Source organism: Marmota flaviventris, chromosome 3 (assembly GCF_047511675.1).
Source record: "Marmota flaviventris isolate mMarFla1 chromosome 3, mMarFla1.hap1, whole genome shotgun sequence".
NCBI classification, from domain to species: domain Eukaryota; kingdom Metazoa; phylum Chordata; class Mammalia; order Rodentia; family Sciuridae; genus Marmota; species Marmota flaviventris.
The window spans coordinates 142,840,803-142,856,063 of NC_092500.1; the positions used below are offsets into that span (position 1 = coordinate 142,840,803).

Genomic DNA, 15,261 nt, shown 5'->3' on the forward strand with positions numbered 1-15,261 from the left:
TGATGAATTTAAATATTTGTTTAATAGTAGGGAGTGTTAAATTAACTTCCTTTCCCAAATACTACATATCTACTTAATGTGCTTATCTACTTTTAAAGAACTTGGGGAAGATCATAAGTCATGATTTGTTAATATTTTCCTGTACTAGGTTTTATTTCTAAAAACAAAACATCCTTAGATGTAATTTTGCCTCTTGTTTATTAGCTAATTTGGCAAAGAAAAAGAAAAGAATATTTCCGTAGTTGTTCCAAACTGAGATCAGGTTTAGCTTTCTCTTATCAAATTTCAAACAATAAAAAAAAAACCTCCCCCAGAAAAGAAGCATGATATAATTAATGAAAGTTTTACATTATATCCAGTTATCTTTATGAGAACAATGTGTCTAATAGGAGATTGAAGGTTAGCAATTAAAGAGATAAATTACTTTATCTAAAGAGTCTCTCACTATTTTTTTTTCCTTGGAAAAAAATTGCTAACAATAGTTCACAGCATTTTTATTTTTTTTACTTTGGAAAATAATGTTTTCTATCCAAATGCTCATAAAAATTGTTTATAAGAGTTAAGAGAATATCAATTAATGTAAATTATAAATCACTTCTTACCCTATTGTAAATTATGAACCTCAAATCCTGTCCCTCTTAAATTGATTAAGTTCACAACAACTTGGCCATCAGTTGTTAATCCTCGAAGTTACTACTACCAGGTCATGCTATTAGCTTAAGAGATAGAATTGTATTTTTGGCATACCCTTTGGCAGAAAGATATATTCATTAAGAAATAGAAATGGGTGTATATACTACATCAGTTACTTGTTACACATGGTTTAAATGGCTCTAAAATTTGCAAAGCTGAATTCATTGAAAAGGTATTATTTTGCCTTAGGCTTTTTTTTCTCTAAAGTTGAAGCTACATGTGTTAACAGTCACTGTCTAAGATAAACCACACTAACTGCTTTCTCTTTGCTGTGCTCTCTGATACTGACCTCCTCTCTTTGTGAACTTTTTAACTTCTCCAAATGTCTCTCTCCTGCCACGCTGCTCTGGATTAAAAGGTGGGGATGATAGCAAAATGTGTCCGTCCCTTTGCAGTTACTCAGGGATCAACGGCACCCCTTCCCCTGAGTTAGAGTACTGTAGCACTTATAGACAGCATTTGGACGTCCCACGGGACTCACAAAGGGCCATCACTTTCAAGAATGGCTGGCAGATGGCCCGGCAAAATGCAGAGATCTGGAGCAGCACTGAAGAAACAGTTTCCCCCAAAATCAAATCCCGTAGCTGTGATGATCTCCTCAATGATGACTGCGATAGCTTCCCAGACCCCCAAACCAAGTCGGAAAGTATGGGCTCCTTGTTATGTGAAGAGGACTCCAAAGAGAGCTGCCCCATGACTTGGGCTTCCCCTTACATCCAGGAGGTTCGAGGTAATGGCAGATCAAGAATCAGACACAGGGCAGCCCACAACGCCCCAGGGTTCCTAAAAATGTACAAGAAGATGCACCGCATTAACCGCAAGGATTTGATGAATTCAGAGGTCATTTGCTCTGTGAAGTCGAGAATAATGCAGTACGAAAAGGAACAGCAACACAAGGGCTTACTCCATGGATGGAGCCAGTCCTCCACCGAGGAGGTGCCCAGGGACATGGTACCCACCCGCATTTCAGAATTTGAAAAGTTGATTCAAAAATCAAAATCCATGCCAAATTTAGGAGATGAAATGTTATCTCCCGTCACCCTAGAACCACAGCAAAATGGTCTGTGTCCCAAGAGGCGATTTTCCATCGAGTCTTTGCTGGAGGAAGAAAATCAAAGCAGACACCCTTCTCAGGTGCAACGGAGCTACCAGTCTAAAACCCTGGTGCCAATCCACATCGAAGTCACCAGCGAGGAGCAACCGAGAGCCCATGTGGAATTTTCCGACAGTGACCAAGATGGAGTAGTGTCTGACCACAGTGACTATATTCATGTAGAAGGGTCATCCTTCTGCAGCGAAAGTGATTTCGATCACTTTTCGTTCACATCCTCTGAAAGTTTCTACGGCTCCAGCCACCATCGCCACCACCATCACCACCACCACCATCACAGGCACCTCATCAGTTCCTGCAAAGGCCGATGCCCCGCGTCCTACACGAGATTTACCACAATGTTAAAACACGAAAGAGCCAAACATGAAAACATCGAGCAGCCCAGGAGACAAGAAATGGACCCTGGCCTGTCTAAACTTGCATTTCTAGTCAGCCCTGTGCCTTTCCGGAGGAAAAAGAATATGACTCCCAAAAAACAGACTGAAAAAACAAAATGTAAGGCTTCTGTATTCGAGGCTCTGGACTCCGCCCTTCAAGACATCTGTGACCAAATCAAAGCTGAGAAGAGGAGAGGAAGTTTGCCAGACAACAGTATATTGCACCGTCTTATCAGTGAGCTGCTGCCAGATATTCCTGAAAGGAATTCATCACTCCGAGCTCTGAAAAGGAGCCCCACGCACCAGCCTTTCCACCCACTGCCTCAAGATGGTGCTATTCATTGTCCCCTGTACCAGAACGATTGTAGGAGAATGCCTCACAGTGCCTCTTTCCCAGATGTGGACATCACCAACAGCTACCACCAGGACGCCGAGAGTGCACTGAGTCTCCAAGGTGGAGGAACTTTTCTTGGGTTTTCCCCTGTGGTTCAGATACTCACCTCCAGCTCTTCCATCCATTCGTCCATCCCATCGTTCCCGAGCTGTGAGAGGGACCGCTTGCATCGTTGTGTGTTGTGACACAAATGTGTGTTGTGCAGACCTGTCTCACTGAATCTCTCTCATGTGCCCATAGTTACATTGAACTTCATGTGTGGCTTAAAGTGATCATCAGTTCACAAAAATTTACTCAGGAGCCAAAGTAAATCCACATTGTAGCTTAGCAGGAGGCTTCCAACAACTGTTACATTGGGATGACAAATTAAGCGATTTACTTAATTAAAAGGAATACTTCAGGGCAGAAACTATCATTGAATATCAGTATCCTTCAGAGATCTCTTTTCTCTGTAAAATGAATCAAAACCAATAGTTTAATAAATAGCCTTTTATAATTTCTTATATTATTTTTAAAATTTTAAGGCATTCACAAATAATTTGCTCACTTTCTGTATAGAAGTATTATGTGAAAGCATTCAGAAAGCAAAACTGAAGGTATGAATAGTAATTGGTAGACATCTAAAGAGATTAGGATTATTTAATAATTTTCTCCCTTGAAAGGGCACAATTAGGATGAAATTTTTGTGAATGTATCTTTAAGCTGTATATCTAAATGTCCTATTTCCATCGATCAGTGTATTCATTTTCTTTTCCATTACTTTATTTATTTTTCATTAATTTACTTACTTTTGCTATAACAAAATTTGAATTAGACTAGGTTAAAAGTGACTCAACTCCCTTTACATAGATAACTTTAAAGTGGCAACACAAGGACAAATAGCAATTCAAATGCAGACTTTTTGAAGTTTACATAACTTAAAAGCACAGGGTGTTTTTAATATTTGTATCAAATTCTTTTTTTAAATTTTAAAGTACATCTGCTTACTATGTAAATTTTAAGAGACTAGAGTGAACATTTCAGGCTGAAACTTTGGATGTCAATAGAGAACTTTGTATACACTAGGTACTACAAAGTGCTGCACATACAAAACCTAGTTAAAACTGGCACAAACCAATGGGATAGGTGTTGTCAAAACCATTATTTTACAGTTGAGGAAACTGAAGCCCAGAGAAGGCAAGCAGCTTGCCCAAGTTTACACAGATGTGGAGTTAACAGAAAGGGGACTCAAACTCCTAATATTCAGGAGTTCATAATAGAAAATATAATTTCCATAGTCAAAAAGCACATAATTTAAGTTTCACATTGATGTAACTGATGTAGCTTGTTAGTTATTATACCACAAATTTATTTACTTTACTATTTATCTTTTTTTCATTCATATTATACAGCATGCTTCTAAAACAATAAATAGGAATTTTTAAAATCAGTTTTTACAGTTTGAAATTTTCCAAGAATTGTTCTAATTTTTTTAATAAATTAGTTAATCTCTAGTTTTCTAATATTCTGATGTAATTATCTTTCAATATTTTTGTGCAGATACATTATTGAAACACAATTTGACAGAGCTTTGAGATACATATTATTACTTATTTGTTCTTTAATGAAATAGTCACTTTACAATTATGTTTAGGCCAAGCAAGAAATAGTTTATATTCCATGGGTTGTAAAGTTAAATTTTGAATTTATAATCATGAAAGTGTCATGTTAATAAAAGTATGTTAGCTTACAATGTAAAATATACTCCACATAATCTTGTTGTATAAATGAAAATAACTAGTTAAGTTATACCTGAAATATTTGTGGCAGCATCACCTTTCTAAAACTAAAAACTTTGGAACTTACAACTCAGAATTTATCCTCATCCATCATGCAACTGACACCATTTGTAGGAATTTAATTCTTCTATATAGTCTAAGTAGCTGAATCCTCCAAACAATGTTTTCTTCTTATGGGTCTGCAGTTTAACTTATTTCACAAAAGGATAAAATAAATTTTATTTTTAATGCTTCTTGTGAGTTAATATAACTAAAATTAGTAAAGGAACAAGAAAAAGAACTGACAACTTTTTTTTTTTTTTTTTTTTTTAAGAACTGACAACTTTTGACCCAGTTAACACTGGTAAAATTCTATGAACAGACTACTGGAACACTTTCAACCTTTAGTTACATTTCCACATATAAGTCACATAAATGTGTAAGGTATAAGAAAATATTAAGGAACATTTGCAGTCTTAATTTTGTAATGCAATTATTTATACTTTGCTAAGGTGAACAAAACCCCTCAATATTTCATAAGCAATTTGATAACTAATATGAGTTCACTTATCCCTTTTGTAATTTATCAGCTGAGCCCAAAGAAAGGTATAAATAAAGAAAATGGCATAAGACTCAAGTATTTAAAAACAGAGGAAGAGAGAAGGGACATTACTATATCTTGTCATCAACATACTTTCTTTGATTTTATCTTTTTTTCATTTCTGCCTTCTTAAAATGTTGTTCCCCAAAATGTTTCTGTTTCCACAAATTGTTGTTAACTTTCAAATACTCCAGCCACTGTAGACCTTATGATGTTAATTATAGATCGGCAGCAAAGAGAATAGAAATAGTAAGTATTAAAAATTTTTTGATATGGAAAATTTCTATAATTATGAATCACCTACACCAGGTGCTACAGTATAATTAATCAGCAATGTCAAAATTTTATTTACATATTTATGATTATAATAACCCTGCTACCTCAAATATTATTCCTTTTGAAATGTTCTTGTTTTGGGGTATCTTATATTACAACTTTCTATTTACCAAATTTGGGGGCAGTTATAGTTGGCATGTGGGAAAATGGGTGAAAAGTCAACTTTTAATGAAGTGGATACTCACTCTGACGGGTCCTGTCCTTTCCAATAGACCGCGAGTCTCCCAGAAGTTACTCATCCACTTTGACTGACTTGGGGAGAAGTACGCCAAGAGAAAGAAGAGCAACTCCTGAAAAAGAGGTAATTGGTGAATTAGCGCTGTAGTCTCTTCTCCCATGACCTACTTGATAAAGCACTTGCCAGCCACACTTACATCCAAAACCAATAAAGAACTCAGACTGAATCATGAAAATAACAAACTAGAAAGTTTTCCTGGGAGCCTGAAATAAGACTACAACAGTTTGCATTCTGACCCTAGCTGCAGTTCTTCCCTGGTTGTGACCAGCTTTGGCAGTGAGGCCTCCCTGGGTCTTGAGCTGACACTCATAAAGTAACAGTTGAGGTCTGAAAGAGCCCTGAACTGAGCTGCCTTGTGGAATGAGGGGGTTTCCTATGCACCATTTCCTGGCCTACTAGATCTAGGAGGCAGCCCTAGGTCAGCTGTGTTGCAAATCAATAATGACCACATAAATCATTCTTTGCTGGCTTACTTTGTTGGAGAGGATCCCTGTTGGGGAGTGGGGGACAAATGAAAAAAAAAAAAAAAAAACCCTTAATCAACTAGTTCTAATGACACTGCTCTTGGGAACAATGTACCAACTGATTCTTTGTCCATGGCTCAGCCAGGGCTAGAGCTCTTGCTCCTAACTGCCCTGGAGACAGGTGGACTTGATGGAAACTGAAAGCTGGTCTTAGACTGGCAGCCACTGCAGAACTTACAAATATCTGATATAGTCCAGCACTGTGAATCCTTGTGAAGTCAGGAATTGCCTGAGTTTCCTGAAGTTTGTTAGAATCACAGGGAAAGAGAATAGAAGGAAAGGATTATTGGTTACTGGGGAAGAAGCCAGTGTTGCTAATGATACGGTACAGAATGACTCAGGTAGATTCCAGGGGTCCAAAGTTTCAGGCTGGGCACAGGTCAGAGCACATCATGACTAAAAGATGAACAGCTGGTTGAGTGTGCTGAAGGATTCCTGAACCCTTCTGGAGACACAGGATGATTGTGACTCTACTTTCAACCACTAACTAACCTCTCCATGATAATTGGGCTAATATTTCTTGGCTAACATGTTAATTAGCAGTAAAAGGGGTGATGACTTCCTTCATGTCTTTTGGTCCTTTTATTATGATTCAAAGTTTCTTCAGTCCATAGTGACCTGCCACAGTGATCCCAGGAAAAACCTTTGCAATAGCTAAAGTTACACCTAGGTCAGGATCTTCTGTGGGAGTCTTATTATCCTATTATCACATTAATTTACCATAGTTCCTAATTTGAAATAAGACAGTGAAGAGGCCAGCTATTATATTGCTCTTATAACTTAAATCTAAATGCAGAACTAATGGATTTATTTGTAAATTGCATATAGGATGTACATCATATATGTTTAATCATTCCTTGAGGTTTTATATTGCATGTGAAACTATTCTCTTACAGGAAATCCGAATTTTAAGTTGGTGCTAACTGTTTACCATTCTTTTCAGAAATTGCCTGCTAAAGCTGTTTATGATTTTAAGGCTCAGACATCTAAGTAAGTCAAATAAGTGTTCTTCGTATGATTTAAGTTGTCTTTAATTTATGCTAGTAAGAGATAAATGTTGAAATGGGATGTGAAACAAGCAAGACCTGATTCCCAATTCCAAAATCCACTAATTAACTGGTTCCTTCAGAATTATTAATTGCATTGTAATTTTCCTATGATTTATATCATTTCAAAAGCATTTCTTAAGTTATAAGTGAAGTCGGGGAATTTGCAAAGAAAATCCTCACCTAACAGAGCTTGACAGATTTTTTACACATGGGAATTTTATTTACAAAATACAGATCTAATGAGGGTGTGGGTCTTAAGAATAATTGCTGTGCATCAAGGAAAAGACCATTTAAACATCTCTCTTCCAGGGAGTTGTCATTTAAGAAAGGAGATACTGTCTACATCCTCAGGAAAATTGATCAAAATTGGTATGAGGGAGAGCACCATGGAAGAGTGGGCATTTTTCCAATCTCATACGTGGAGGTGGGTCCTTCTCCCTTCCCTCCTTGAGGGTAGAGGTTTCACTGGTCACCATAAATTCAGGAATAAATTACTCTTTTTCTTTATAGAAACTCATACCTCCTGAAAAAGCACAGCCTGCAAGACCACCACCCCCAGCCCAGCCAGGAGAGATTGGAGAAGCTATAGCCAAATACAATTTCAATGCAGACACCAACGTGGAGCTCTCACTGAGAAAGGTAACCCAGATCTTTTCTTTATAGGTGCTTTGGAAAAGATTGTATATTCTTTTTTTTTTTTACATTTATTTTTTAGGTGTAGAAGGACACAACACAATGCCTTTATTTTTATGTGGTGCTGAGGATCGAACATGGGTCCCGCCCATGCCAGGCGAGCGCTCCACAGCTGAGCCACAATCCCAGCCCTTGTATATTCTTAAAACTGAAATAGGTTATTTTCTTCCTTAGATATTTTTGTGTTGTCTCCATTTTCTGTAAGAAATTCTTGAGACTTCCTAGAGTTAGTGTCCTTCCAGAGGCACCACCCTGTAGGATACAGAACTCTCAGATTCCCTCTGTGACTTAGTCTGGGAAGCAGGGACCCAAATCCTCTTCAGGGGGTAGGTGCATCTCTGAATATCAAGAAGTTATACATGCAGGACTTCAAAAGGAGAAAGCACTCTAATACACTTCAAAATATTCTGTTACCTTATTATTCAATTTTTTAAATGTGTCCAATACTTATTTTCCTCCATCTTCAAATCGAGGATGACCCTCAAGATCCTTCCTTTCTGGGAGAAACTCTTTTTCAAGAGTCATCTCTGGGGTTAGGGTTGTGGCTCAGGGGTAGAATGCTTGCCTAGCACACGTGAGGCACTGGTTCAATCCTCAGCACCACATTAAAAAAAAAAAAAAATGAAGAGCCATCTATGCTTCTTTGACATGCTTCCTTGACATCTTCTCTGGGCCTGATCCAAATTTCTCTAGCAACCTACCAATACTGAAGTCTCTTCTTAACATTATCTCTTTTCACTTGCCACTCCACATAGTTAAGAATGTTAAATGAACTATTTTTATTATTTGCTGGACAATGACATACATGTGTTTGAGGTGACCACTTCTTCATACAATACAGAGAAATAGTAGTATTGATCAGAATGGTCTGGAACCTCCCAGGCCTGCTGGGTGGAATCCTGCTCCAGATGCAGTGAAGTTCTGGGCCTGGGAGAACCTCATTTCATTCTCTCATTTCAGTCCTAATTCTGCATCATCAGCTGATTCTCTGCTAGCCTCCCAGCATTACATGTACTGTATTATCTTCAGTTTCTTATTTTAAAAAAAGGCTTTCTAAGTACATCTCATAGCTCACACGATAGCCTGGTGACTGTGTGTTCTTGATGTATTAGAAAATCAGGGCAATATTAAGACTTGGGGAGATTCATTTTTCATCATTAAGTTCTACTCATTGATGGTAGGACATGTTAAATAAACCATCCAGCACTCTGACAAAAAGAGAACCTTTAATTACGTAGCACTTGAAGTATGGCTTCCTACTGTCCTGAAGCTATTTAACCAATGTCACTTCCACCACTCTTTCAGATGCAGTTGTCTAAACTTCTGTATGTGCAGATGCAGGTTTGTGGCTTAACAGTAGCCTGCCTACTTAGTTCTGGGCCATGTGTGGTTTTGAGACAAAATTTAAATTAGGATCGATGGCATTGGCTTGGTCACTGCAGGAAGAGCAATCATGAATGTAGACAGTTCTATCACTGCACAAGCCAAAGACTCTATTCAAATATTTAAGGCCCAGTATGGCGTGGTCACCAGTCAGAAAGGATGCTGGCATGACACAGCCCTGACACAGCCGGGTGATTTCAGTCCTGGCCACAGCTGTGGATATTCTAGGGTTCTCTCTTTGCCCCTGTCTTTTGCATTCACTCTTTGTCCCTACTTAGGACACATAGATTAAAGAAGAAAAATGGTGTGCTATTCTACTTTATCCCTTCCTGAGGACAATTTCTGCAACCCATTCCAGACATACTTTCTGAAACTTTTCCTGAAGAAGCTCATTCCTTTGAATTTGACAAAGATAGCATGCTGCTACTATCATTAAAACATTACCTTTAAATTAGTCTGCTTTTTGAAATAACTCATTGCACACAGTACCAGTATGAAACATATATAAGCGTATCCACAACCACCAAGCATCCTTAGGGAAGATTCTAAGTTATGAATGGATGGTTTAGTTGCATGAATGTCAATAATTTGTTTTTTTTTCTAGTAAGACCTTTCTTGCATTCCCCTAATTAAGCAAAACCTAGAAGTTTAAAACTTTCCCAAGTGTAAAACTTGTTAATTAAGAAACAATAGCAGTTATGCATTTAATATTTTTGCGTGCCTATTTATAATGCATTTTCTTAATGTTCATTACAGGGAGATAGAATTATTCTTCTTAAAAGAGTTGATCAAAACTGGTATGAAGGTAAAATTCCAGGAACCAACAGACAAGGCATCTTCCCTGTTTCCTATGTAGAAGTCATCAAGAAGAATACAAAAGGTGCTGAGGAATACCCTGACCCTCCAATACCCCACAGCTATTCTAGTGATAGAATCTACAGCTTAAGTTCCAATAAGGTAAGAAGATATTCTGTCATATGAATGAATATTCGGTCATTTTAAATTTGGGAGCTGGGAGTAAGATAACTAGTATGTGATTTTAGGACATTAGATCAGACTATCACATCCATTGCAAAGATGGGATTTATGTACTCTGATTCCACACATGTGAGTGCCATTTAATCTTTCTCAAATAGGTGCTAGCATAAAGGGTTAATGCTTGCTTTTGCTAATTTTGTTTTCAAGTTAAAATGTTGAAAGAGAAAACATTAGTATCATAAAACCTTGTATGATATTTATCTATATTTCTTATATATATTCTTAAACTTTATTTTTTCTGAAGTTTGATTTTATATAAATATAAATTTTGTATCATATGATGCATTATTTTATATGCAGATACAATTACAATTTATATATATAAATATTTATTAACATATACAACATAAAATTCCATGTATATCCCAAGATGGTGTATCTCAAGAACATATGGTTATTAGATTGACAAAAATCTCATTCAAATCTTTATAGAAAAAGAACGAAGTAATTCTTTTAAAAATTAGAGACTGTAATTTGGCTTATTTGAATAAAAATGTTGTAGATTATTAGAAGTCTTCAAATTTATTCATTAGTTTGGGGGCAAGTATATGCCAATTCTACTATTTCCTTTGAGCTAGTAGCTGAAGATTATTATCTATCTCCATATGCAATTTATATTTTTAGTTTCTCTTTTAGTTGTACATACTTTTAGGGTTCATTTTGACACAATTATATGAGTGTGGAATATCAATATGCAATTTAAAAGAGACTCTACTTCCTGAATTCGTTAACAAGTAAAAGCTGTCCTCCTACTGTCTTTACTCACAATGTGAATTTTTTTCTTATTTTTCTGTTGAATTATAATGTATTTTTCTTTATGGATGGTAATTTGGGGTTTCTTTCTCCTTTTAATTGACTTCAAAATATAAACTTTTCAATTGCCAAAGAATTGTTTCCAAAATACTGTTAAATACTTGCCAACATTTTCAAAAATTGTTGTTACATAATTTATTGTTTTGCTTGAGATCAAGGCTAGGATGTAGAAAAGTAAACCATCTAGAGTTAGCAAAATAAAACAGCATATCAGCCATTATGAAATCGTGAAGTATATGCAATGCAAGATCATTTCAAGGTCATGTCCCCAGAAACTTAAACTACTCCTGAAAAAAGAGACTTAGGAGAATTTTAAATAAGTAAGTGATACAATGTGTTCTTAAGAAACACCTTCTTTTAAAGGTCTAAAGGTAGGCATTTTACTCATGGTAATCCCCTTTAAAGATTGGGTTTCAGTTGTGGGTAATTACTCTCAATTCTATGTTCTTGGACAATGGTATAGCTTGGTACTATCCAGTTTTGTTTGATTGTGAGGTTTTCCAGAATCTTCCTGAGTATATTTATTTTACCACTTAGGACTTAGCATTTAGAGATCAACATTCTTACTTCAGTAGTTCTTACTGATAAAGAGAAAAGATAAGAATCTCTATTCAAATATTTGCCTTATCCACCATCAGTGAATTTAACAAAACTGCCAGATAAATCGCAAGCAATTGTACTTTTAAATAAAATTGTATAAGGAAGAAAATCATGTCCCTATACAGGTCTATTTAAAATTAAAGAACTTCCATGTCCCCTAATTAATGATAACAATATAATATTTTAGATTATAATGTTTTAATCTTTGTGAATATGATTTAAATTGGTATTTTCCATTTTTTCTATAATACCAGGTTTTAAATAGAGGAGTACACAAATTTCATTAATAACTAATTAGTTTATTCTCATTGCTGGGAACAAAAACATTGAAAGTTTATGTCCATAATTTGAAAAAAATACTTACTGGTTTCATTTCAACTGGGGATCCATGCTATGATATTACTGGCTTTATGGAGGAAAATTCCCAATAGCGTTGCACTGAGTTATTTTCAGGAAGAGAAATGTTAGATATTTTCAAATGATGAGACTCAAAGTAATGTCACATCTTTTATTTTCTAACTGATATTTGCAAATAGGAGCTCATTAATGATTTTCAAATCACCCTTTGACAATTTTAAATGATGTTTCTTGACATAGTATCTCTACCTTAGGGGAGACTCAAATGTAAGTTGATATTATTTCTGATATTTTCGCTTTTAGTACAATAGAATCCCATTAGAAAGAAAGCAGAATACTTGTATGACTTTTGTATTATGGGTACATTTTTGTGATATAGGTATTCTGAAATACCTAACAACTTTTGATATAACCAAGTCCATGGTACAGCTAAGCACTTTTAACTGTTTACTTATAAATAGATGACTATGGTCATAATGGCACTTATAATAGTAGTAGCAGATAGCAATAATAATAGTGGTGTAATGTAGTATAATGATAGTAATGATGATAAGGAATTTAAAGATCCTTCTTTCTCACCCAAATAATAATCCTATCCATAAAAGAGAGTCAGAAGTAGTTATCTTGAATTATTGTGAGTTTCAAAGACTTTCAAAATCTAATTATTAAAAACTTTTGTTATATATACTAAAGACCATAAAATAGAACTCTAAACAATAAATGAACTTCTATAGACTCTCAAATAAGACTTAGGTAATTTATATGTTGTTGAAAATTCAGCATCTGTGGGTTGGGGGTGTAGTTCAGTAGTAGAGCACTTAAAATTCAACACCTACAGGGCTTAACAGGAATGTATTTCCACACAGTTCACATGTACAGGCTCACTTTATATCAAGTGCTAAGCAGCTTAGAGTACCCTGTAATAACATGCTCAGATGAGTTTTATGAGACTTTGTGCCATTTTTGGTACTCCTTGATGAAATGACATCATATTTCTTTTTTTTTTTTAAAGAAAAACTAAATAAATTCATCTAATGTCCCATTCCTATTATAAGCCACAGAAATCAAAAGTTAGGTGGGAGTTTGATGTGTACTTACACATACTAAGGCCTAAGGTCCTAGAGTCCTTGCTGCATGTGTGAAGTATTGTCCTGAACAATCGACTAGAAAGTGCATCTCCAGAATCTTTCTTGAAATTTTTTTCTTTCCAAACAAGTCATCTACTTGGAAAGCACTAAAGCATCAGAATCTCTCAAAGCTTTTATATGTATAGCATATAGCACGTTTTCTTGTCCATCTCAGATAGATCAATGTATGAGACATTGCTAAGCAAGAACTTCTAGAACTATTTTTCAAGAACTTGCACAAAAATTCAAATTTACCATTTTGTTTAAATATCCAAAATACATCAGTAATATTAAGATATATATATACATTAAGATTAAGCTTCATAAATTATACTCCCTTGGGCTTATATAAAATGTCAAGCCTCGGAGGCAGAATAGGAGACAAGCAGAAGTTTATTCCATTAGCATCTTCTTCTTTTCTGTGTAAACAGTTACTTTGGATATTTTTTTAAATTTGAAGCAGTAGTTATATGAATTCAATTTATTCTGGTTATGGGTTTCTGTTCTTGAAACGTATTTTTGGAACTTATTCATTTAGAAATATGTTCATATATAATGGTCCATAATACTTCATGTGATGTATCATAATGACCTTGAAAACATGAGTAAGGAAGTCTTGAGAGTTCAAAAGATTGGGCAATCAATGCCTAAGGAAGCAAGAACAGTAGATAAACTTAAGGAATAAAACACACAAAAAAAACCCTTAGCTATTGGTTCTCATTTTACATTAACATTTTCCACAATAACTTTGAATCACAGTTTAAAAGACTGAATATCATCTAAATGAAGTACACTATTAAATTATTATCTCTTAAAGGTTTTGATGTCTGTCCTTATACTCTCTATGACCACTTTATCTTCTCATGTAACACAATCTTTTCCAAAACTAGTAGTGTTTTATTGTTCAAGTTGCTTTCTTAAGTTAGCATAAATGGATTGTATGTATTTAAATTTCAAGACAATTTCTTCTAATCTAGGTATATTCCAAATATCTTAAATCCATGTCCATGTTACAACATAGACTAATTTTTATATTCATTACCATACCTTTCCTGCATTTCTCTGTCTCTATGTTCTTACTCATTATTATTATTATTATTTTATTTGCCTATTTTTTTAACTTCATAATCCTTGCTCATTTCTAAGTTGGCTTCCAGCGAACCAGCCCTTCCTCCCATGCACAAAGCTTCACCTGGCTCAGACAAAGGAGCCTTCCAGAGAAATGGCCAGAAGTGGTTGTCCCCAACAGAGGGGTGCCCACCAGCAAACTCTTTGTCCCCAATACCATCTTCTTTTCTGGACAACTTCTTGGATGAATTAGAAAAGTTTAGCGCTCTAACCTTACCAGGTGACCAAGCCAAACCAAATGGCCTGGAGGAGATCATCCTTGAAATTAAGGAGGAGCCTCCTGTCCTCCTTCCGTTGCCTTCAGCATCCCTAGCTGCTGACTCACGTCACTCTCTGTCACCTTCCCCCCACTTGAGCGTGACCCCAGTTGCAGTCCAGCCTTACGATACAAAGCCACTTCAGGATCCCATAAAGACCACTCGAGACAAGTTTGCAGATCGGAAGAAAATGAAAAGAGGCTTTTCAGACCCTGAAAGGGTTCTTGAAGTACTGGGTGATAAATTTGTGTCCTCTGCATGTACCAATGTGGGTTCCTTGCCTGAAACCCTCCCTGTCATTGGAGAGGAAGATGAGGAAATCTGTGAGGGGGTTGTGTCAGGCATCCAGAGGTGGCCAACAGAATCTCAAGAACAAGGTGTCTTGTGGTGTGGCCATGATGGCACAGAGGTGACACCAGAGCTGCACATTGAAGAGGAGGAAGAGAAGGAGAAACTTGGCTGCTTAAAATATCCAGTAGGCATCCCCACAGATCCTAGGATCTCTAAGGAAGACAGCAAAGCAGCAAAATCCAGTCATGAGGTATTTAACTTTGCCTAACAACCCAACAACTAACCAGGCTTACTGCACTGAGCTAGGATAGTTAATTACATTAGCAAATACCTACTGATACTGCCTCAACGGTTTCATTACAAAGAGAACAAGCACTGTGTGAGTCAGGGTGGAAGAATGAATGAAAACACTCCATATTTTACTAAAATGGGGCAAATATATAATTCCAGCACCAGATTATTTCTTTATGAGTATAAATTCACATTTTAAAAGT

General features: G+C 36.0%; 1 protein-coding gene across 12 annotated transcripts in view; it reads left to right on the forward strand.

Moving 5' to 3' along the window:
- Sorbs2 (sorbin and SH3 domain containing 2) overlaps window positions 1-15,261 on the forward strand; it is a 92,914-nt gene that overhangs the window by 59,097 nt on the left and 18,556 nt on the right. For 10 of the 12 annotated variants that reach the window (XM_071610480.1, XM_071610484.1, XM_071610483.1 and 7 more), the window contains 6 exons: window positions 1,052-2,635; window positions 5,482-5,570; window positions 6,975-7,021; window positions 7,390-7,504; window positions 7,591-7,719; window positions 9,913-10,113. In XM_071610480.1, coding sequence (XP_071466581.1) covers window positions 1,052-2,635; window positions 5,482-5,570; window positions 6,975-7,021; window positions 7,390-7,504; window positions 7,591-7,719; window positions 9,913-10,113 — 2,165 coding nt within the window. The remainder of the gene's footprint in view (window positions 1-1,051; window positions 2,636-5,481; window positions 5,571-6,974; window positions 7,022-7,389; window positions 7,505-7,590; window positions 7,720-9,912; window positions 10,114-15,261) is intronic. The other 2 variants (XM_071610488.1, XM_027926936.3) reach the window with 1 other exon arrangement.